The sequence below is a fragment of the Lathamus discolor genome, chromosome 5, assembly GCF_037157495.1.
Source record: "Lathamus discolor isolate bLatDis1 chromosome 5, bLatDis1.hap1, whole genome shotgun sequence".
Lineage (NCBI taxonomy): Eukaryota > Metazoa > Chordata > Aves > Psittaciformes > Psittacidae > Lathamus > Lathamus discolor.
This window is the reverse complement of record NC_088888.1, coordinates 39,470,665-39,492,323: the sequence shown is the minus strand read 5'-3', so window position 1 is coordinate 39,492,323 and position 21,659 is coordinate 39,470,665. Positions and strand designations below refer to the sequence as shown.

The following is a 21,659-nucleotide window of genomic DNA, read 5'->3' as shown; positions in this document are numbered from 1 at the left end:
ATACATTTAAAAAAATGCTTTGAATATTTACACATCAGAGTCACTGATGAGAGATAAATAATCCCTAGTGGACTCCAATTTGTGGCAGGTATCTCCCTCAAGCAGTTCATTATGAATACAAATAAATGCTTTCCCTTTTCAGGTTCCTAGTAGCAGAACAAATGACCTGAAAGAAACCACTCTGTGGCAGTTCTGCAACACAACTCTTAAACATTACATTGGAAGGCTGTATTTCCCCCGTATGAAACCATCCATAACTCACTTGGCATTGACAGTGACATCACACTTGGATAATCTTTAGGGAGCCTCAAAAGGCAGGCACTTTACAACCATGTGCTGTTTAGAAAGCACTTTCGAGTTTCAGAAAGATCCAAGGGAATCTCTCTGGGAGGTGGCCACTTTTATTACCAAGCACTCAGCAACTGAACAAAAAGCACCATGTTCCTTTACAGCTTCTGCAGGGAATGCTCTCTGCTTTAAGTTGAGAGCAATTACGTGGAAGTCAGAAGTCGCACTGCAATAAATCACTACTGAAACTGCTGCCACTGTTCTTTAAAAACAAATACGTAAGTAGACTGGTGGGCAATACCAAGAAAACTACACATGCTCTGAGAATTCAGTGTTGATGGGTGGAGATTCTATCAACCTCATTCTAACAAAGAAGAAATGAATGGATACAGCTGTCACTCATTCCACTGGAATTACCTGTTTAGTCAAGCATCAGTGAATTGTCATGTCCCAGCAGTTATACAGATCTGTTTTTTCTACATGTACTATCCTACGCTTATGTTCCTATCTCCCCCAGAAAACAAAAGTAATTGCAACCTCTGCTTCTTTCAATGCTTACACACTATGCTGTATTCTACATGCATACAGTGAATACACACAGATGCAGCATAAGGTCCGAAACGTCTACTCAAAGAAACAACAGTTTACAACTGGCTTAAGAAAGAAGCACATGGAATAAAAGATTTTTCCTTATTTTACTGTTATTTCTCAGTCCTGAACAGTATTCACACATGAAAAACTTAAACCAAGACCCTAAACAAAATCATGATAAAAAGATTGAAAGCATTATTGGAAGTGATTTGTTAACACTGTAAGCCTACAGATAATGCATCTCAGCAAGTCCAGCTATTATTTGGTCAATATTTCTCATTTGGCTTAATGGAACATGATGGATAGCCAAATGAGAGGCAGTCTTTCTTCAACATCCTGAGTCAAGCAAGTATCCAATATAAAAGAGCAAAACATTTAAGAAGAACAGGACATTTCAAGAAAGCATACACCTCTTCATGCAAACAAGTGCTGCAGGAACCAGTAATGACCTTTACATATGTCACTTTTAAATCTGTTTCAGAACTTTTCTACCAGTTCTCTCAAGACAAAATATGAAATACTCTTAAAAACAAAATGAAATCTTACGGCTTGAAATGCAGTAAGACAGCCTGCAGTTGATCCTCCTGAATAGTTGCTTGTTGATTGGCCAAAGTATAAGTGTAAAAAGTTGAATGAAGTTAATGATCAGTCCTGACACTATAAATATGTAGCAGATCAGAAGGTGGCAAATGAACTGAGACTTCAGAAAGCCAACGATGTCCATGATTTGCTGAGAAAGTAAGAGGGTACCTTCAGACCCCAAATCCAGAAGACAACCTGCAAAACCAAACAGTATCAGTGGTTACAGTGTGCATTTATTTAAGACAGAGTTCCCCATTTTACACTTAAATACACTAATATGAAAGTTAAATTCTATTGTGGAAAAATGCCTGATAACAATATTTGCAAAATTAAGCATGGAAAGATAATACTGCATTTCTGAATCAATTTACTTTCATCTTGGGAAATAAAATTTCACATTCTGCAAAACCCATGAGCGGACGACTCTTCGATGGATCACAATACTCCTCTATCAGCTCCTCATTGATAAAATACAAGGAAAATAATCCTCTTATATTTGAATATGAATTTTCTGTACTTCACAAGACATATACTGTGGCCTTTGTTATCTTCAGAGCAGATAGCAGGGCAGCTCCAAAGTAAACACGATCTTTACAGTTTCTTTAGAAGTTGTGCCTTCCTCTACAGGCTATGCCAGCATGCTCCCCATAAAGTTGCTGAAGCCCCTTAATTCTAGCTTTGTTGTCTTGTTCCCTTGTCATATTCAAATATCAGTTGACTTTGGCAAGAAAAGAAAAGCTTGGCTATGCACAATGCACACAATTTGTTCAATTATGCCTTGACACTGTAATTCTCTCAGTTATACTACATAAGCCCAGAAAGGAAACATCAATACCAGTAACAACACATGACCCAGAGTGTTTCCAGGAAAAAATCAACTCTCAACGTTTGTATAATTTTGGAAAGGACTGGTCCAACCTTAGCAGCTGAGCATTCAGAGGAAGTGTTCTCTAACAAATATACTGGCCTACCAAACACTGCATTGACCTCCCCCATCATCCCTACCAGCACCACCAGTCCCATTTGTTAGAAGAAAAAATGTGAAGACTTGGTTTATCAGTAAACAACACACCACTACTTTAAACACAGTTAAGCTGGAGGTGCTGCCATCCTGCTCCACTGTTTCTCCCTCCAAGCCATACAAGAACTTGCCCAGGGAGGAAGCCCTGAGACACTATTTCTGAATGTGCCAGTCACAGGCAGTAACAAAATGGCAGCTGTCAGCATCTAGGGAATTAACTGATCAAAAAAATCTTTATGCCTATCCTTTTAGTTGATACGAGACCCATTACACAAGGCACTGAGTCTAGATCAGTGTCCTGAAACATTTGGTTTACTGACCTTGCTGACTATGCTTACTTACCACAGTGAAGAGCACACACAAGAATTGCTGCAAAGTGCTAGGAAGTTATTTAGCCAGGTTTTCAACCACAAAGAAGATTAAAAAAAATTAAGAAAGATAATATGTATTGTTGTATAAAGAGTTTATGGCAGTCCCAAGCCTATTATTAGCAGGGAAAATGTGTCCTTTGTGTATCACAGGCTTTGTTCCCTTTGAATCTTGCAGTACTATTCAGTACCAAAGGAGACACCATCTGTAGCTCAGAACCGCAGAACAGGCCTCTGTTCATTGTAATAACTGCTGTTGTGATACTTGCAAAAAGCTTTTCCAGCTTTAACCAACCATTCTATTAAAGATAGTTTTCTGAGGGTGGCAGACAACTTATTAGCATAGGCTTTGACCAAAGCCTTTGTTTCTGTTGCAGGCTAAGTAGAACTGAGAAATCATGTCTAGTAGGAACCACTGCAGTGATTCATGTCCCAGCTCCTCCATTGCATGCTCTGAAGACAGAGACAAACAAAACCAAACAAACCAAACAAACCAAACAAAAGAGAGTAAAAATAAAAGAGTAAACTCAAGTTTTGAATGAATTTACAGTGAAAGATACAAGATTTCACTTCCCTAATTCAGATTACCATACGTCACAAGTAGCAGGATTAGATTACTTCTTACTTAATACCGAATGGCTTAAAAGATTGTGCACAGCACCCAAACCCCCTGATGACTGAGTTTATCCTACTGTCCTTATCATAGGACTAAAGCACTGTCTACTTTCAGTGGAGACCTGGAAAGTCACTACTTGATATAAGCAACAGAAATCTACTGTAGTAAGTAGTTGATCAACAGGCTTTGTGGACTAATTCCTGCATTAAATTGCATTAAAATGCTATGCTTAAGTGAATCATTTACTCCCCACTGGGTCTTTAAAACAAAACTTCACACAATTAAAATAAACAAAGATGAGATGACCCTGATAAAACATAATTACTGTCTTACAATTTTATGAAGCCACAATGGAATGTTTGGAAGTAATTTATTCCTTTCACACCTCAATCATCAAATTTCAACTCTGCAAAGCTTCTAAGACATGTTTTACAGGCAAACTAAATCTACCTAAGCCATACGACTGAAATACATCTAACCTAACTTGCTTGCAGAAAGGAATAAGAAATTAGAGCCCCTGCTTGTATTTTGCTTCTGTAAAAAACAGGGAGACTAGAAAGATTAATTTTCTCTTTTGATTAAATGCAAGCTGTTTTCCCTGCAAAATTTGCAAACATTGTATACAGAGTGCTAGCTAAGTGTTCTTTCTCAGGCATAAGCACAAGCTCATTCTTGTAAGATATTTTTATTATGATACTGTTTGGACTGTTTTCATTACCCACACTCCAAAAAAATGCAGTTTGTCCTTGGTCCGAGCAACAGAAAAAACAGAATTTTACTTTCAAGAATCCATTCTGAGATTATTAAACAGGTCCAGAAACTTGCTTTTTAAGAATTCTTAGGAGCTTCTTCCACTTGCTCTTTGTCTTATTAAAGTTCCTCATGGGTAATATCAACATAACACCAGTTTAAATGATAAAAGAATCAGGTCTTTAATTCTTAATCCACGATGCTGGTTTAATAAATTACACTGATTTCCTTATAGATAATGACTGAAAATCACAGCAATCTTTTGAAAACAAAAGGGCCAATCAATGCATTTTCTCAGAAGCTATTAAGATCGGAGAGCTGCCAAGAAGCTCTCTTCTATCAAACACCCCTTAAAATGAATTAGGAAAAAATGGCCAGGCAGAACATCAAAACCAGATAGGGTCATTCTTTAATAACAGTTTTCCTCTGGATGTAAAACAAAATACTCAAACCTCAAATGTCTGCCTAGGGAGCAAGTCAACAAGCATCTATTCATGCGACTAAGATCACAGAATGGATCAGGTTTAAAAGCTAACTCCACAGCTATTCATTCTACCTTTTTTTTTTGTTCCAAGTTTCATTCTTCAGCAAGATCCACTGTGCTTTCTACTTCAACTACACTCTGCATTTCCTTCTGCTTAGAATAACTGACCGAGACACAGAAGTGATATGCAAGGGGAACACCTCTTTTCAGGAGAGGCTGCTGCCAATTAAAAACACTGTTTTGTACTTCAAAGTCTGTAAGAGTTTCAAGGCTACAACTAGTGATCTCGTAAAGAACACAACTGCTTGCACTTTTATAAAAAGCACAATGAAGCAAAGAACTGTCACCCACTTTGTCCAAAGTTTATGTAGTAAACGAGTCCTTGGAGTGTGGAAAGCAATACAGAATCACATAATGCTTAGGGTTGGAAAAGGATCTTAAGATCATCCAGTTCCAACCCCCTTGCCACAAGCAGGGACACCTTCCACTAAACCAGGTTGCTCAAGACCCTATCCAACCTGGCCTTGAACATGGTACCTACCTGGCAGATACTAGACTAAGCTAGTACTGTCCATACTTCACATAGAAGCAAAACAGCACTTTATCCATTTTTTCAGGACAGTATGTTTCAAGTCTATGCACTTATGTCAACAATCTGATATAGTCCTTAAATGCTTTGCTGCAAGTTAAGAACAACCAAGCACATGATGATGCTGCTCATTCTTTCATTTTCTCATCTAACCCAGATTCTTGGCTGGATGTGTTACAGAGATTACAACTATGAAAATATGCTCAGGTTATATTACAGCAGTTTCAGTAGCAAATTTCTTTAAGTGAATTTCAGTTGCCATCAGAACAGCACAGACAGCAGCACTGTATTTCATATTGGACTCCATTTTAACACCTCTTCTGCATATCAAGCATGTATGTAAGGCAAGTCACAGGAAGCACTGTCACTGAGCATCAAATGCTAGCAAAAGTGAGGTTGTGTTCATGTATGTATTCATTTTCAAGGAGAATGTATCTGTACATGCCACACAAAAGAAACCCCAGGTCTGTGGGAAGAATTATCCATCTATCTGCCTCATGCTTCGTTAGGGTTTGAACTGCTTCTCACTTTCCCCAGGAAACACCAGAGCATTACCTCCTGTGTTTGATTTACATGGCAAGGCTGTTGGTTGGTTTGGGTTTGTTTGTTTGGGTTTGTTGTTTGGTACTTTTTTTTGGGGGGATGGGGGGGAGGAAGGGGCAGGGTCTGCTCTTGTGAGAAGACACCAGGAGCATCAGAGCCAATTCCAGCCACCTCCAGAAAGGACTAGCCACTGGCCAAAGCTGAACCCATCAGCAATACTGGTGCCACCGTTGTGGAAACATTTAAGCGTAAAAAATGCTGCACTGCAGCTGTGAATGAGGAGTGAGAAAAAGGTGACAAACAGCCCTGCAGACACCAAGGTCAGTAAAGAAAGAGGTAGAAGACTATGTTCCAGGTGCCAGAGCAGACATTCTCATGCAGCCTGTGATGAAGACTATGGTGAAGCAGGTTGTCCAAGTGCAACCCATGGAGAAGCATGGTGGAACACACATCCTGCAGCCTGTGGAGGAGCCCATGACGCAGCAGGTGCCCTGAAGGAAGGTGAAAACCATGGAGGGGAGCACACTCAGGAGCAGGTTTTCTAGCAGAAACTGCAGTCTGTGGGGGATCCAGGCTGCAGCAGTCTGTTCCTGAAGGCCAGTACCTTGTGGAAGGGACCCCGTCAAGAGCAAGGCATCAGTGGAAGGAAGAACTAGAGGCAGAGGGAAACTGTTATGGAATGACTGCATGCCCCATTCCTCTGCATGACCCGGGGTGCAGCAGAGGCAGGGAGGTAGAAGAAGAGTTAGGCTTCAAGTTGAGCCTGGGGGGAAAGTGGTTTTAGTTTTGTCTCTGTTTTTTCACTGCCCTACTCTATTATCAATCATCAATAAATTAATCTTCCCCAAGATGAGTCTGTTTTGCCTATGATGGAAACTGGTCTCTCTCCCTGTCCTCATCTCAGCTCATGTGCTTTTTCATCTTATTTGCTTCCCCTGCCTGGCTGAGGAAGGGGAGTGAGAACATAGTTTGATATGCACCTGGCAGCCAGCCAAGGTCAACCCACCACACCTCCCCAGAAAAGTCCCAAAGGGGGGAAGAATTTGAGCGTATCTTAAGACCTTCCCCTAAAGTGAAGTGAACTTTAGAATGCTTTCAGGTTTTCCTGAGGAGTCATGCATTCCTGGACTGCATGTTTCGTAACACAGTCCACTACAAAGGAGAGATTGGTCAGTTAGGCTGTTTCAAAGGCTGAAGAATGAATAACACCTACCAGCAACTTCGAAGATTTCAAATTTACAGACTTGCTGTAAAACTTTTTTATTTTCTGTTGAGCACAGACATAATCAGAATAAGAGTGTAACCTGAAGAAATGAAAGTAACACAGGAGTTTTTGAAATGGTCACCATATCAATAGCGCTTTCCCCTTTTCTGTTTTCTTCCTGCTGTGATCTAAGACAGCTACACAAACCCTGCATGTTTGCCAGGAGACAAGCTTTCTATCTGTGTATGCATACTCTCTGCTGGTCTGGGAAGGAGCAGAAAAGATGGGGAGGTGTTGCCCAAGTTCTGATAAGAAGCAGTTCAGCCTTGCTCCTTCTTCCAGGAGCATGAAGTGTACAGGAACAAGAGAGCTGAACAAGGAAGCCATAAGAAGCTGAGCTTCAACACAATGCAATACAGAACCCCTTGGAAATGCAGTTTAGGCACTGCAGGCTTGATGCTGAGGGAAGCATTTCTTTTAAGAGGGTAAACCCCTTGAATTTGAGCACTTCTGTTCCAAGCTCCTAGAAAGATTCTCAAAAACTATGTCAGGGTAAAGTACAGCAGTTACCTCAGGTGCACAACACCACAAAAACAGCTGTGGAAGGCAAGTTGCTTCTTCCCAGCATGTCAAGCATTGCTCTTCAACTGTTTCCCACTCAAGCTTCTGTATTTTAATAAACTCATATATATATATATATATATATTTAATTTTTTTCCAAAGTACAATTATCTGCAATTTGCTTGGGAAAAATAAAAAGAGCTGCATGAAGATACTTAAGACCTGGAGGAGTCTATCAGAGATCAGCTCCAGTGTTCAGTCCTGGGGACCACCGAGTCCCTCTGTTTCCTCATTTACTCTTTGTGGGTTCATTAATCTAGTAAATTACTTGTGCTGTCAACAATGACAACATAACCAACACAAGTCAAACTCAGGGACTAGGCAAGTGAGCAGGACTAAAGAACAAACAAAAATTTACCAGTATACTGAGAATCCAAGCAGGAGGTGGTCTAGGCTGTCACACAAATACAAGCAACCTGGATAATTCCTCAGAAATAACCAGAGTAAACAACAGCAATAAGCCTAGGACAAGCAACTGTATCGTGCTCATAGCCAATTTAATATTTGCTCTCATAGGCAACATTAAGTGCTTAGTCAAAGGTAATAAGGCCCACACATTACTGTCATTTAGCATCCTCCTCTATAAAAAACAAACCCCCAAAAATGTTTCTACAAAATCACTTCAGTGGATTATTTGGCTTGCTGCAAAAGTACAGATGGTTTATCACATAACAGAATCTGCATGTCTGCAATAAATAAACCTTCTCAAATATAAATATAAATATGTATGTGCACAAGTACGGATCCTTTTGTGTTTATGATACATGAAATTGTGTACAGAACAGTCATGGACCATTTAAGGCTACTGTACATTTGAGGAACAGTGATTGGAGTCTGCCTAGTTAAGCCACTGGTCATTAATGCATGGCCTGTGAGAAATCTCTCAATGGTGAGATCCACACCATCATTCCTGTGCACAAGAAATTAACACATTAAAAACTACAGATGCAGAAGGGGCAGTGAAGCAGGATGCTGCCACCTGCACCATGGTATTTACCCAGCATCAAAGACACACAGCAGTATGGCTGATCATCTCTGCACTGGGCATTTCAGAAGGAGATCCAACACAGGAACAGATACCAAGTTCTCCAGTGGTTATTATTAAAACATATATTTTAGAAGATCCCAAAGAAACAGGGGAAGGGAGAAAGGTAGACAAAGGATTATTAAGGAGCTGATATAAAACCAGGGTTGTCTCTTTTTTTTGTTCTTTTAATTGTGCTGGGAGTTCAAACATTCTCTTGATAATAGGGAAGCTCTGGGGATAGGAGGTGTCTCCTATGAAGACTCATGCTTCATGCTTGCTAAACACTCATCACTCTCATCTTGTTTTAAAGAACTGTAAATTACATTCACAGCAACACACGGGTCAGCACAAGGTACAGAAACTGCCTATACTCAACAGACAAAATATTTTCCCCACATCCAAACCAGTTGTAGGCGTGAGGCAACAAGGAAACATGGATGACATGTTTAATTCAAAGCTTTAAATATTTAATTTTTCTATTCTTACCCACAATGAGTTAGTTCAAAGTTAGACTACAGAAGTATCATCTTCTAATTCCAGTTCTGCGATAGACAGCTTTCCACACCACTAACACATGTAAGGAGTTGTATCCAGGCAGAGGAGTTTCACATCCCCTCAGCAGACTTAGTAGCATGAGCAAGTCCATTTCTTATGCAAGATCAAACCCTTTATGGATAGGATTAGAAAACAGTGTAGATTTTTGTCAATTCTTTCCTGGATTTATCCATCCCTCTCATGTGGAAAGCTATAGCCATTTAGAAGGGGCCAGTGAAGTCAGCCTAACAAGATCTGTCTTGCTGTCCCCATCTCACACATGGGGAACTCAGAACAACACTTCAAGAGCTTGTGACAGTCACATGGCAAATCCAAGGCACACCTAACTCCGGAACTGTAACCTTCCAGATACCCAGGCTCCAGCTTTCAACACAGACCAGCACTTTTCATCCTCCTTTATTTCCCTTCTTGTCCATGTTCAAGTTTCCCTTGTAATAGCTTCTGACAGGCCAGTACAGAGAGCAGAGAGTGAATGGATGCATCCCACAAGGACCTTCAGTGGCAGCACATAATGCAACAGCTATAAATGCAGGAGATGGTTCAAACCAGATGTGATGTTCTAACAAACTCTACTTTCCCTTCCCTTCTCCATTCCTCAAGAAATGAAAATCAAGTATTCATCAACTTGAATGGCTCTGTACTATAAACCAGAAGCTACAACTTTAGTATCAAACTGACAGTATTGTGTGCATGTACACGCAAACATACATCTCTCATTGCTCCTACCAAAGAAGGAATTAAAGGCATTGCTACGTGCTTCAAGGACAACAGTCATCAGCACTTGGAAAAAGGTAATTTTCTTTCCTCTGTATTCTCAACCTCTTTATGTTTTCTGGAACTGTGATTTACATTTTAGTAATTCTGGATAACCTCTTTCAGTTTTTTCCTAGAAGTCTAATTCTTAACCTGTGTGGTTTTGTTGTTTCATTTACTTAAGAAAGCCATAAAATGCAACTAATGAATAACACAGAAATTTGTGGCAGCAAAAATCTTAACAAAAAAAAGATCTGAAAATTGGCAGAGATCGGGCATAAATCAATGAACTGAGCTAAACACCATGGTGGCAGTACTACTGGTTTACAAGTGAGACTTTCACCACCAGCCTGTGAACTGGTAACAAATTTTCTACTGTCCCCCCAAAAAACAGTATGAATACTTTTAACATAGTGTCTCTCACTGAGCAGCTCTATGACCTGTTGGCAACAACCACGTTCTCCCATTTGGTGGATCTGAGCCCCACTGCCAATACTTTCACAGACACAGTGGGGTACATGGAACAGACCACATCCTCCATGCTTCTGAATCACAGGGATATGAGGGAACAGTGCTGAAATGTGAAGGGATAAAGCAAAAGATTCCAGTACAAATCACAAGATGTTGTTGATAGTGCTGGAAAAAAAAAAAAAGTGCCATCCACCTGATTACAACTCCAATGAGCTATTGGGTTTTCTGATCTTCTATTACAGTAGACTGCCTCCTTCAGCTAATCCATTTGCATATTTTTAACTTATATGAAATAACATTCATTAGCATGCTCTCTGAATACTGAGTAAATGCTACAGAAAAACACAAGATATTTTTTAACCTCCAAGTATTAATTTAATTTGGCTGTATGCTATCATATGACACTTCAGAGTATGAACAAGATGTAACCACACCAAGATGGGATAAGCAGAATACTAACATTTATTCATTAAGTGTTTTCTAATGCTTCTTTCTGTAGAAAATAGTTTAGCTGGAGAATGAATGTGGCAGGGAAGCTTCCAGATTTATTATTCGAAGAAAACCAACTCCTGCCTTAAAGAGGTAACACCCAATACTTAGGAAAACATACGTCTTACAGCTGAGATGTGGTTGATATGGTTCCAAAAATAAATGCCAGCTTCAGTGTAAGGCTCAGCTGCACCTACACACTAAACAATCAGACATCCAGATTGTCCTGGGTTCAGCAGTAGCAGTCATTTTTTCTCCTTCTTAGCAGCTGGTGCAGTGCTGTGTTTTTGACTTTCAGCCTGGGAACAGCACTGATAACACCGATGTTTTTAGTTGCTGCTCAGTAATGTTTACTCTGACCAAGGACTTTCTGAGCCTCATGCTCTGCCAGGGAGGAGAGGAAGCCGGGAGGAAGCAGAGACAGGACACCTGACCCAAACTAGCCAAAGAGGTATTCCCTACCACAGTACATCATGCCCAGGGTGTAAACTGGGAGTTAACCCGAAAGGGCAAGTTCACTGTTGGGTGGGGCAAGGTATTGGTTGGTGGGTGGTGAGGTGTTGTATTCTCTTCCCTTGTTATTTTCATTATCATTATTATTATTGGTGGTAGCAATAGTGGTTTATGTCATACTTTCGTTACTGGACTGTTCTTATCTCAACCTGTGGTAGTTACATTCTTTTTGATTCTCCTCCCCATCCATCCGGGAGTGCGGGGAAGGAAAACGAAGGGAGGGAGAGAGCAACTGCATGATTTATGACTCAGCTTAAACCACGACAGTTCTTTCTGGTGCCCAAAGTGGGGCACGAAGGGTTGAGATAACTACAGATCTGACCGGAGTGTGTCTATCATATAATCGTAGAATAGTTAGGGTTGGAAAGGACATCAAGATCATCTACTTCCAACGCCCCTGCCATGGGCAGGGACACCTCACACTAAAACATGCCACCCAAGACTTTGCCCAACCTGGCCTTGAACACCGCCAGGGATGGAGCATTCACAACTTACCTAGGCAACCCATTCCAGTGCCTCACCACCCTGATAGGAAAGAACTTCTTCCTTATATCCAATCTAAACTTCCCCCATTTAAGTTTTAACCCATTACCCCTTGTCCTGTCACTACAGTCCCTGACTAAGAGTCCCTCCCCAGCATCCCTATAGGCCCCCTTCAGGTACTGGAAGGCTGCTATGAGGTCTTCTCCAGGCTGAGCAGCCCCAACTTCCTCAGCCTGTCTTCATACAGGAGGTGCTCCAGTCCCCTGATCGTCCTCGTGGCCCTCGTCTGGGCTTGTTCCAACAGTTCCATGTCCTTTTTACGTTAAGGACACCAGAACTGCACACAATACTCCAGGTGAGGTCTCACAAGAGCAGAGTAGAGGGGCAGGATCACCTCCTTCGACCTGCTGGTCACGCTCCTTTTGATGCAGCCCAGGATACGGCTTTCTGGGCTGCGAGCGCACACTGAAGCCGGCTCATGTTCATTTTCTCATGGACCAGCACCCCCGAGTCCTTCTCTGCAGGGCTGCTCTGAATCTCTTCTCTGCCCAATCTGTAGCTGTGCCTGGGATTGCTCTGACCCAGGTGTAGGACGTTGCACTTGTCATGGTTAAACTTCATGAGGTTGGCATCAGCCCACCTCACAAGCATGTCGAGGTCCCTCTGGATGGCATCCCTTCCCTCCAGCGTATCGACCAAACCACACAGCTTGGTGTCATTGGCAAACTTGCTGAGGGCGCACTCAATCCCATTGTCCATGTCAGCGACAAAGATGTTGAACAAGACCGGTCCCAACACTGATCCTTGAGGGACACCACTCGTTACTGGTCTCCAGCTGGACATTGAGCCACTGACCACAACTCTTTGCATGCGGCCATCCAGCCAGTTCTTTATCCACTGAGTGCTCCACCTATCAAACTGATGTCTCTGCAATTCAGAGACAAATCATATTTGTCTCTAAGAGTCTAATCATATTTGTGATAAGCATTCATTGTTTCAGATTAATAGTCACTCATCACAATGCTGATTTATTGGCTCTCAAAGTTGTTGCTCTTGATCTCACAGTTTCAGCATGTCATGCCTTATTTACAGCCAGTATTGGCTGTGTTAGTGTTTATCGGCTGGGGGCCTTGAGCTAAGGTTCTTGTTTCACTGTACTTTATCGTAATGACTTGTAATACGGGTGGGTCCGGCAACAGGGCGGGATGGACGTGGCCATGGACTTGTACCTGGCCATCCCTCTGCTCTTCACCGTCCTGATTCTCGTCCTCGCCTCCATCTTCGTGAGGTTGTGGGGAGCCAAGGAGTGGCCCTGGAAGCCGCCAGCACCTGAACCAGCCCGGGAGAGTGGCCCCAGGGACCAGGAGGCTGGGAAGGCGGAGGTGGAGGAGGTCAGGGAGGTCGAGGAGGGGAAAGAGGCGGCTGCTGAGCAGTGGGAGAAGACAGTGGAGGAACTGGGCCCCGGGACGGCTGAGAGCATCCCCCAGCAGCCACCTGCAGAGCCACGTGAGCCCAAGCCCCAGAAGGATGCGGAGAGCAAGATAGCACCTTTGGGAGCCTCAGCTGGGTCCAGCCTCAGGCACCCAGGACAAGTGAAGGATGCAGTAGACCATGCAGCATTTCCCAGCAAGGCAGAGGAGGAAGATCTGGACTCAGAAAAACACAAGCTGGTGGTGAGAGAGCCGGCAAGCACAGCAGCTACACCAGCCTCAGTGACAAGTACAGCAGCATCATTTGAGAGTTCTGAAGGTTTCAAATGGCCTTTGGGCACCCTTGGGACCCGACTGCTGATTGTGATAGGGATCAGCATTTTGGCACACATACAGAGTGTGTTTTGCCCACAACCATTTTGTCTGATCTCGAAAGTTAAGCAGAGATGGGTTTGGGTCTTATCTAGGGTTAGACGACAATATAGGAGGACCAAGAGGTTTTCCCCAAGGCTGGACAGTCATGAGTGGCAGTGTGTGTGGGACAGTATGGGCAAGTATCTGGTCCACTGGGCCCCTCCAGTGCTTTGGAAGCGTCGAAGATGGAAGGAGCTGTATGGAGTCCCCAGCGACAAGTTGCAGAAACTGCTGAAGGGGAGGGTGGATTATTTTGATTCTGATGGGCCCATAACACTTCAGGCCATCAGGGCAGAGATGCAACATACAGATGGATTCAAGATCGAGGGCTGGACTTAGCAATGGACACTATTGCTCAGGTTATTCACGAGTGTGAACACTGCACATAGCCTCTCCTGCTCCGAAAGACTGTTACAAGAGATGAAGCCTGACATCATGGACCAGATGGACTCAGCAGCTTTATAGCGATTGGTCCATGCACTAAGATAAGAGTGCACTGAGATAAGAGTGATGGTATGACTTTCGGCCTGGGAACAGCACTGATAACACCGATGTTTTCAGTTGCTGCTCAGTAATGTTTAGTCTGACCAAGGACTTTGTGAGCCTCATGCTCTGCCAGGGGGGAGGGGAAGCCGGGAGGAAGCAGAGACAGGACACCTGACCCAAACTAGCCAAAGAGGTATTCCATACCACAGCACATCATGCCCAGGATGTAAACTGGGAGTTACCCAAAAAGGCGAGTTCACTGCTGGGTGGGATGAGGTATCCGTCAGCGGGTGTGAGGTGTTGTATTCTGTTCCTTTGTTATTTCCTTTATCATTATTGGTGGTAGCAGTAGGGATTTGTGTTATACCTTAGTTACTGTTCTTATCTCAACCCGTGGGAGTTACATTTTTTCGATTCTCCTCCCCATCCCTCCGGGAGCAGGGGAAGGAAAAGGGGAGAAGTGAGAGAGCGACTGTGTGATTTATGGCTGAGCTTAAACCACAACACAGATGCCAGGCAAAAATCAAAATAAACATGGTGGCTGCCTCACCACATTTCAGTGGTCCCATTCTACACCAGGTTTGACTCACCTCTGCCTCCAAGACACAAGTGTTCAGAATTATTTTGCTATACCATGAACTCAAAATACTTTCAGCCTCCTCATTTTCCTGACCATCAGTCCCGGACAGCCTTATTTAATTTGAGAACTTCAGAGAATAAAAGCCTTCATCACAATTCCCGGATTTATCAAGTCCAATAATAAAGGGATGTTTCATTTTGGACCCGATTCAAATCCTGTTGAAGCCAAAAGAAACCTCTTGACAAGCTTCAACAGTCCTTGTTGTTCAGAAAACATTATCCCTCAAAACCAGTCAAATGAAATACAACTAATTAATGAACTTGTATTCTCAGCACCTTAGCCAGGTCTAAGGTGCAAAACCACCTTAAACTTCTAGCAAAATCATTCAGAGATAGTGTTTGACCCAAGAGCATTTAACCTTACTGGATGGCAAGTGTGCAGATGTTACAGTTCCTAAACATGCTGGTAAGAATCCCGTAACATTTTTATAAATTTTGCACTAAATTAAGCATCAGGTGCTTCAACACCTACCTGGATTTTTTACATCCCTGCACCATTTCAGGTGCCTAAATCTTTTTAAAAGCCTTGCTTTGAGCATTTGTCCTGCTAACTTCAAATAAATTTGAGACATTTTGCAAGGCTTAAATTCAGAATAAATCCTTTCTCTGCCTCCATCTTAGGTGAAATGCAGTATTTATGCACACTTTCAGAAGTACAGGCATAGGCGTGGGAAAACCAGTCAGTGACACACTGAAGGCTCAATATAAAAATAAAAAATGTAAATGTCTGTGTAGTTTTAAGCACTGTTTAAACATACCCTCAACTGTAAAATAAACTAAAGCCTTTGTGACTTAAAGGAGGGAAACCTCATACATGATTCAAGTGCAGGTGTAGGCTGCTGCAGACAGAATGCTTCCAGACCTTCCAGAAGTGTAAAAGCAACATCTGTAGTAATGGTATTTTCTGAAGTACTGAAAAACATGATTAAGAGGCGAACTATGATGCATAAAGAGAGGCATAACATGGAGACAGGGAAAAACAGGACACAGTTTAACTTTCACGCAGTAGTTGACACTTTAAATTGATTAAAAGTCACATGCCAATTCTACACACAGACTTCCCCCAAATATATTCTTTCCCCATCTTTAACAGCAGGGTTTAAATCGGCTCTTCCCCTTTTCCTGATAGACAAAAAAATAATTGCATAATCTGCTAACTGAATTGCACAGGCAAACCTTTTCGTTCACCTGAATCCTGCTGGGAAAATATGATTGAAATTTTACTTTTGTTGGTCAGATTAAAAAAAAATCTGGTTCACATCAGCAATTTTTCAGGCATTAATAAACAGTCACAGATACATGTGAAATCAGTGTGCTTGTCCCCGCCAGCAGCTCCTTCTGCGAAGTGACCTCTACCTCTGACTTTCCAGCCTAGAACTGGTTAATTGTCTTTCTCTGTTCCTGTTATTTATGCTACAGCAGAAACCTCAAGCCAGGTCAGCTCTTCTGCAAGTAGCAGAAAATGACTTCAGTGTTAAGCTCTTCATGGCAGAATATAACTAGACAGACAGAAGGGCTGAAAGTGCAAACAGAGGCAAAGGAGTAAAAAGGCTTTATGTTCAAAATGAAGAGCATACCACTAACAGGACCATAACCCAGCATCTCCCAATTGTGGGCTCACTACAGTTATTCGACAGCTTTGTCTGGATCCTAGCATATGGTTTATTATGTACCTTTTCAGGAAATCCATTACAGCCATCATCTTTTTTTCACATTACCAAAGAAGGTTTTTTTCAGCATCTTCATTCTTGCCACACACACGGTTATTCTCATTCATTTCTATTTCCTCTTCCACTGACCTTACCTTGACCCTACCACATCTCTAGTCCAAGGCTCCGGAGGAAGACAGGGGAAAAGTATGAAAATTAAATGAGTCAGCAGTTTCTGTGCAGCACACAAGCATTAGTCAGAGGTGCTCAGGGTACTCACCACACAGTCAGATGTGAATGAGTTTAAAACCACCAAACAGATTGGAGGGCAAACTTTCCCAAACACCTGAAACTGAATCACTGGGCAAAGCCAGCCTGTGGACAAAGCACCTGGGAAAAAAACCCATACTGGGCTGCCACGTACCAGCGTCAAAACACAACAAAGTGTACAGGGTATTGCTCTCAGTCACATTTCTAGTTTCTTCACAAAAAAAAGCCCACTGCATTCAGTACAGCTAAATCAAACACACCTCAGAAGAAAGTTGCCTTGACTCACATAACATTTTCCCTAACAAAGGAGGCCCACAGTTGCAAAAGCTTTCACTGACTAAAGCACTGCACTAGAATGCATCGTTGCCTTGTTCATCTGCTCCCTTCCCTGGGCATATCAACAGCAGTAGTAATGACACAATTAGTTAGGGAAGTGCTCTTCTACATCATGCAATGGATATTTGGCTTTTTAAAATTTAAACCCAAATTACTAATACAAGTTCTAAGGCCCACATGTGCATATTTGTAATACAGGAATGTCATCTTGGTAACCTCACCATAGCTGTGACAGTGTCTTCCTGCACTGAAGAGATTTCAAGGGGTGTTACTGCCAGCCTTCACCTTCCAACAATAAAATCAGGGTATACAACTGAGAACAGTAAGCTGCCTCTTTTCAGCAGGGCAGAGCACAGGCACAGGATTCTCATCCAGTTCCTGTAAGACAACCCTTCTCCTACACAGGTCTTCTCTGTTATGGAACAGTAAGTGTGCTACACTGTAAATGATGTACAGCTGTCATTCCAGGAAAGCATGGCTCATTCCAACGTGAAGATGAACACTGCTTCAGTGCCCCTGGATTTTGAATGGACAGAACAAGACTTGCTAAAAGAAAACAACCTCCCCACCAAACTGACACCTCCTGGGTCTCAACACACTTCATTACCATGCTCTGGGCATAGTGTTCTCTGTTCTGTGACTCTGGGCAAGCATTAACCTCACTGTGTAGTTTCTCCACTTCTAAAATATAATACTAAAAACCTGTTAAAGTGCTTGCCAACAACACAAACAAACTTTGCTCAAGAGCAACCTTTATCCATCGGCAGCTTACAATATTTCCCCTGTTCATTGCAGGCTTTCTGTTTTATTCTTCCACACGAATCTTGGCCCTCTTGTCTTCCAGAAAATGCGGTTGAAGCTACATTTTTAGACACAGTTTATTTAGGCATTGTTATGCAAAACATTAATAGAAAAGAGCAAAGCTATGCATAATATTTACACAAATTCCTAAAATAGATTGAAATGTATTTTAAACCACTGTATTTGGAAAAACACAGCATTAGATCAGATAACAGCTTGAGAAAGCTGTTGGTCAGTAAATGACAGGAAACATCTACAGCACAGCAACTGCTTTAGTGATCCACCAAGTCAGTCTTTATAAAGAGCTAGGCCTTGTATACTATAAACAAATCTCTGTATGTCTACTGTAATCTTATCATTCAAGTGAGAAGTTAAGAGAAGATAGCTGCAATAGTGTCTCTACTCCACCAGCTTTTAATTCTTTTGCAATTTAGTGAGGTGATTATCAGTACAAGCTGAGGCTACAATCACCTGGCACAACTTCTGGGCTGGACACATCACTGGTTCTAACAAAATGCTTTTGGGGGGGGGGTGGTGGTGGTGGTGGTGGTGGTGTGTGTGGGTGTGTGTGTGTGTGTTAGTGGTGGGGTTTTTTGGTTGTTTTTTGTTTTGTTTTGAGAATGTTTCCTGTATCCTTCCACTTCTTGTATTTTTAGTTTTGACATAGCAGCAAGGCTGCTCTCCAACACAAGTACCTGCATAAGGTACAGTCTTAAATGTCTGCACATGGTCCAGAAACACTTACAACTCTTAGAAATGCATAACAAAGAAACAGATGAGAAGTTTCCATATGACACTGTTCAAACAGACGCTTTTCTTGGTTGCTTCTTTTTAGCTATGCAAGTGCTCACTTGTTGAAACAAATGCTACAAAGGGTTACTTCGTATTTTAACAACACTCCCCTCAGAGTTCTCCTTTCACCACATGGTATCGGTCGATACACCTTAAATCAGTTTGTGGTCGTTATCTAATTCGGCTTAAACATCTCTAAAAGACACAGGGAGATGAAGGGCTTTTACAACACGTGAGCACATCACCAGAGAGGCAGGCTCCCCAGTCCTCCGCCCAACCACCGCTCACGCTACCTCACCTCATCGGCACGATTTTCGGTACCATGTTAAAATCAGCCACCGCGACCGGTGACTGTGCACTACACGCCCGTCCGCACGACCCCCTCCCGCCGCGGACAAGCGCCTTCGGCGAGGAGGCAGCGAATAGACGACCGGACCGCACCGCACCGGACCGTTTCCACAGCAACCGCCCTGCCCGCACCCTCCTCCCGCCATCGCCAGCCCCTCCGGGGCAAGACCGAAAGGAAAGTGGAAGGGGCCGCCGCGACCGCCCGATCCGGCCCGGCCGTCAGAGGGGCCCCCAGCGCGCAAAGGCCGCCGCCGCCGCCACAGCTCCCCCGTTTCCACGGAAACACCGGCGCGGGCAGCGCTCGCCACACAAAGGGGGCCCGCGGACAGCAGCAAAATTCTCGGCGGCCGCAGAGAAAAACGGCTCCAGGCGGCGGCGGCGGCGGCTGAGGAGAGCCGGCCCAGCGGCGAATAAATCAGGGAACTTCTGTCCGCAGCCCGCCTCCCGCCCCGCCGCGCCCCGCCTCGCTCGCACATCCCGCCGGCGGCTGCCGGCCCCTCGGCTCGCCACTCCGGCGCGCCGGGAGGTGGCTGTTTTGGCAAGGGGGCTGGGACGGGGATGCTTCGGGGCTGCTTTTTCCGAACGAGGCACCGGGGCGGGTGGAGAAGGGCGGCCCCACACCTGAGGAGCTCGCTGGCCGCCAAGGAAAGAGCACGTACCTGGCGCCGCGGGACCTTAGCATGCGCGCCGCGCTGAGGCACCGGGAGCGACCGGGCGGCAGCCGAGCCGCACCAACTGCCACTAGTTTGCACGCGCCGGGAGGCGGCCGGCTCGGGCGGGGCCGCCAGGCTCCACCCGCCGGGCGGCTCCAGGAAGAAAAGGGCGCCCCTCGCCTTCCCTCCCCACCGGCGCTGCCATGTCACTTCCTCCCGGGGCGGCGGGAGAGGGGCGACCGCTACCCCGCACCGCCTCCCTCTGCCCTGCGGAGCGCCGCCCGGCAGCGAGGGGAGCGAAGCGGGAGGGCTCTGCCGCTGCGGAGCGCGGGGGGACGGCGGAAGGGCGGCCCCAGTCCCCAAAGGGACTCGTCATCCCTTTTACGGGGGTAAAGGCGGAGGGGGCTGGCTGGGCTGTGGCCGCGGCGGACTACCGCTGTAGAGCACACTGTTGCGGCGTGAGCGGCACCTGTGAGTGCCTGCGACTTCCAGCAGCACCTGGAGAACAGTACCACGGCCATGGCCAGAGCGCTGTGGATTAAAATTCGTGCACATGGCAGTCATCCAAGCACCGTGTACCCTTACTCACGATATTCCCTCTCTGAAAATGTGAGCATCTGCTGTGGAGCTCTGACGGTGAAGTGAAAAGCAGCTTCCCTGAATAGAGAATAGCAAGAACCGAGCTTGTTTAGCACCCCAAGCACTGGAAAATGGTAATGCCTGGGATGATGTACCGCCAGGACAGCACTGTCACCTCTGCAGGATGTGCGATTGCACTAGGCCAGGAGGGCTCCAGAGGCCAGGGAACAGCTAAGGGGAGACCTGGGTGAGCTGGCCAGAGCAGAGCGCTATAGTCCTGGTCTGTAACAGCCACATTGCATCACTGTTTACACTCAGTGTAAATTGGTTTTGTTTTTTAAAAGAACTTGAAGCAAACACTGAACAATGGGAGTTATACTATGCATTAAGGAGGGGAGAAAGAGGGTATACACAAGACTTCCCAGACTAGTTTCTGCAAGAAAGAAGTGTCCTGACTATCACATTTGGGAGGAACAAGAAGCTACAACTCTCTTGGTTTGCAGCAAGAGCAAGGCTGTTTGCTGCCCAAGGGAAGACGAGCCTAGAGCTGAGGGTGACCACTGGGCAGGCAGTATCCTTACCAGCCAGAGCTCTGCCCCACAACACCAGAACAGAGCAGTCACAGCAGAGTGCAGGGTCCATTGACAATCCTGGGCAAGATGAAGCAATGAATCACGTGCAGAGTTTGTACAAAGGGAATCCAGTCACACCACAGCTGGAGATGGGGCTACGACATAGATTCATCCAGGAAACAAGGCAGGAGACTAGACAGAAGGCACATCCATCTACTAGATAGGTCAGGCAAGGACTGAAGTCCCAGACATGGGGTTAAATGGAGCCATGGTCCATATGCAGGGTGGGTGGATGGGGAATCTAGGTGAGGCTGGTCAGGGCCATTAAGAGCTAGCAGTGCCATCAGGGCCCTGACAGGTTACTGCTGGTGGGGTGGGTGAGTGTGCTGTTTAGGAGGTTGAGATCTGGCAACCTACCTCCCATTTGATCATGAAGGAGTTGAATCCAGCTCACTTGACATCCTCAGGCCAGTGGTCTAACTGCTGAATGGTTACATAGAGAAAGATAGGTAGAGGGCATTTCTGCAGTCATACTTTAAAAGACTGACCTCGTGGCTACATTTGGGAAAAGGGACAGTTCCAGGCAGAGGGAGAAGACTTACAATCCCTTAGAATTCCTCTACTTAATTCTGGAGAGTGGCTGGGAGTAGCACAGCTCTGTCCTAAGCATCCCCTACTAGCTACTTGAAGCTGCTTTGTGTACTGCACATACAGATTTTTTGGGTATTATTCCAAGACATCT

At 44.3% G+C, this 21,659-nt stretch overlaps 1 protein-coding gene across 2 annotated transcripts in view; it reads right to left on the bottom strand.

Annotated features, from left to right (window-relative positions):
* AGPAT4 (1-acylglycerol-3-phosphate O-acyltransferase 4) overlaps positions 1–20,014 on the bottom strand; it is a 92,214-nt gene extending 72,200 nt beyond the window's left edge. The window contains exons 1-2 of one of the 2 annotated variants that reach the window (XM_065680446.1): positions 19,773–20,014; positions 1,426–1,656 (exon numbers count right to left, since the gene is read on the bottom strand). In XM_065680446.1, coding sequence (XP_065536518.1) covers positions 1,426–1,603 — 178 coding nt within the window. In that variant the 5' untranslated portion in view covers positions 1,604–1,656; positions 19,773–20,014. The remainder of the gene's footprint in view (positions 1–1,425; positions 1,657–19,772) is intronic. The other variant, XM_065680447.1, reaches the window with a different exon arrangement.
* Positions 20,015–21,659: the final 1,645 nt, after the last annotated feature.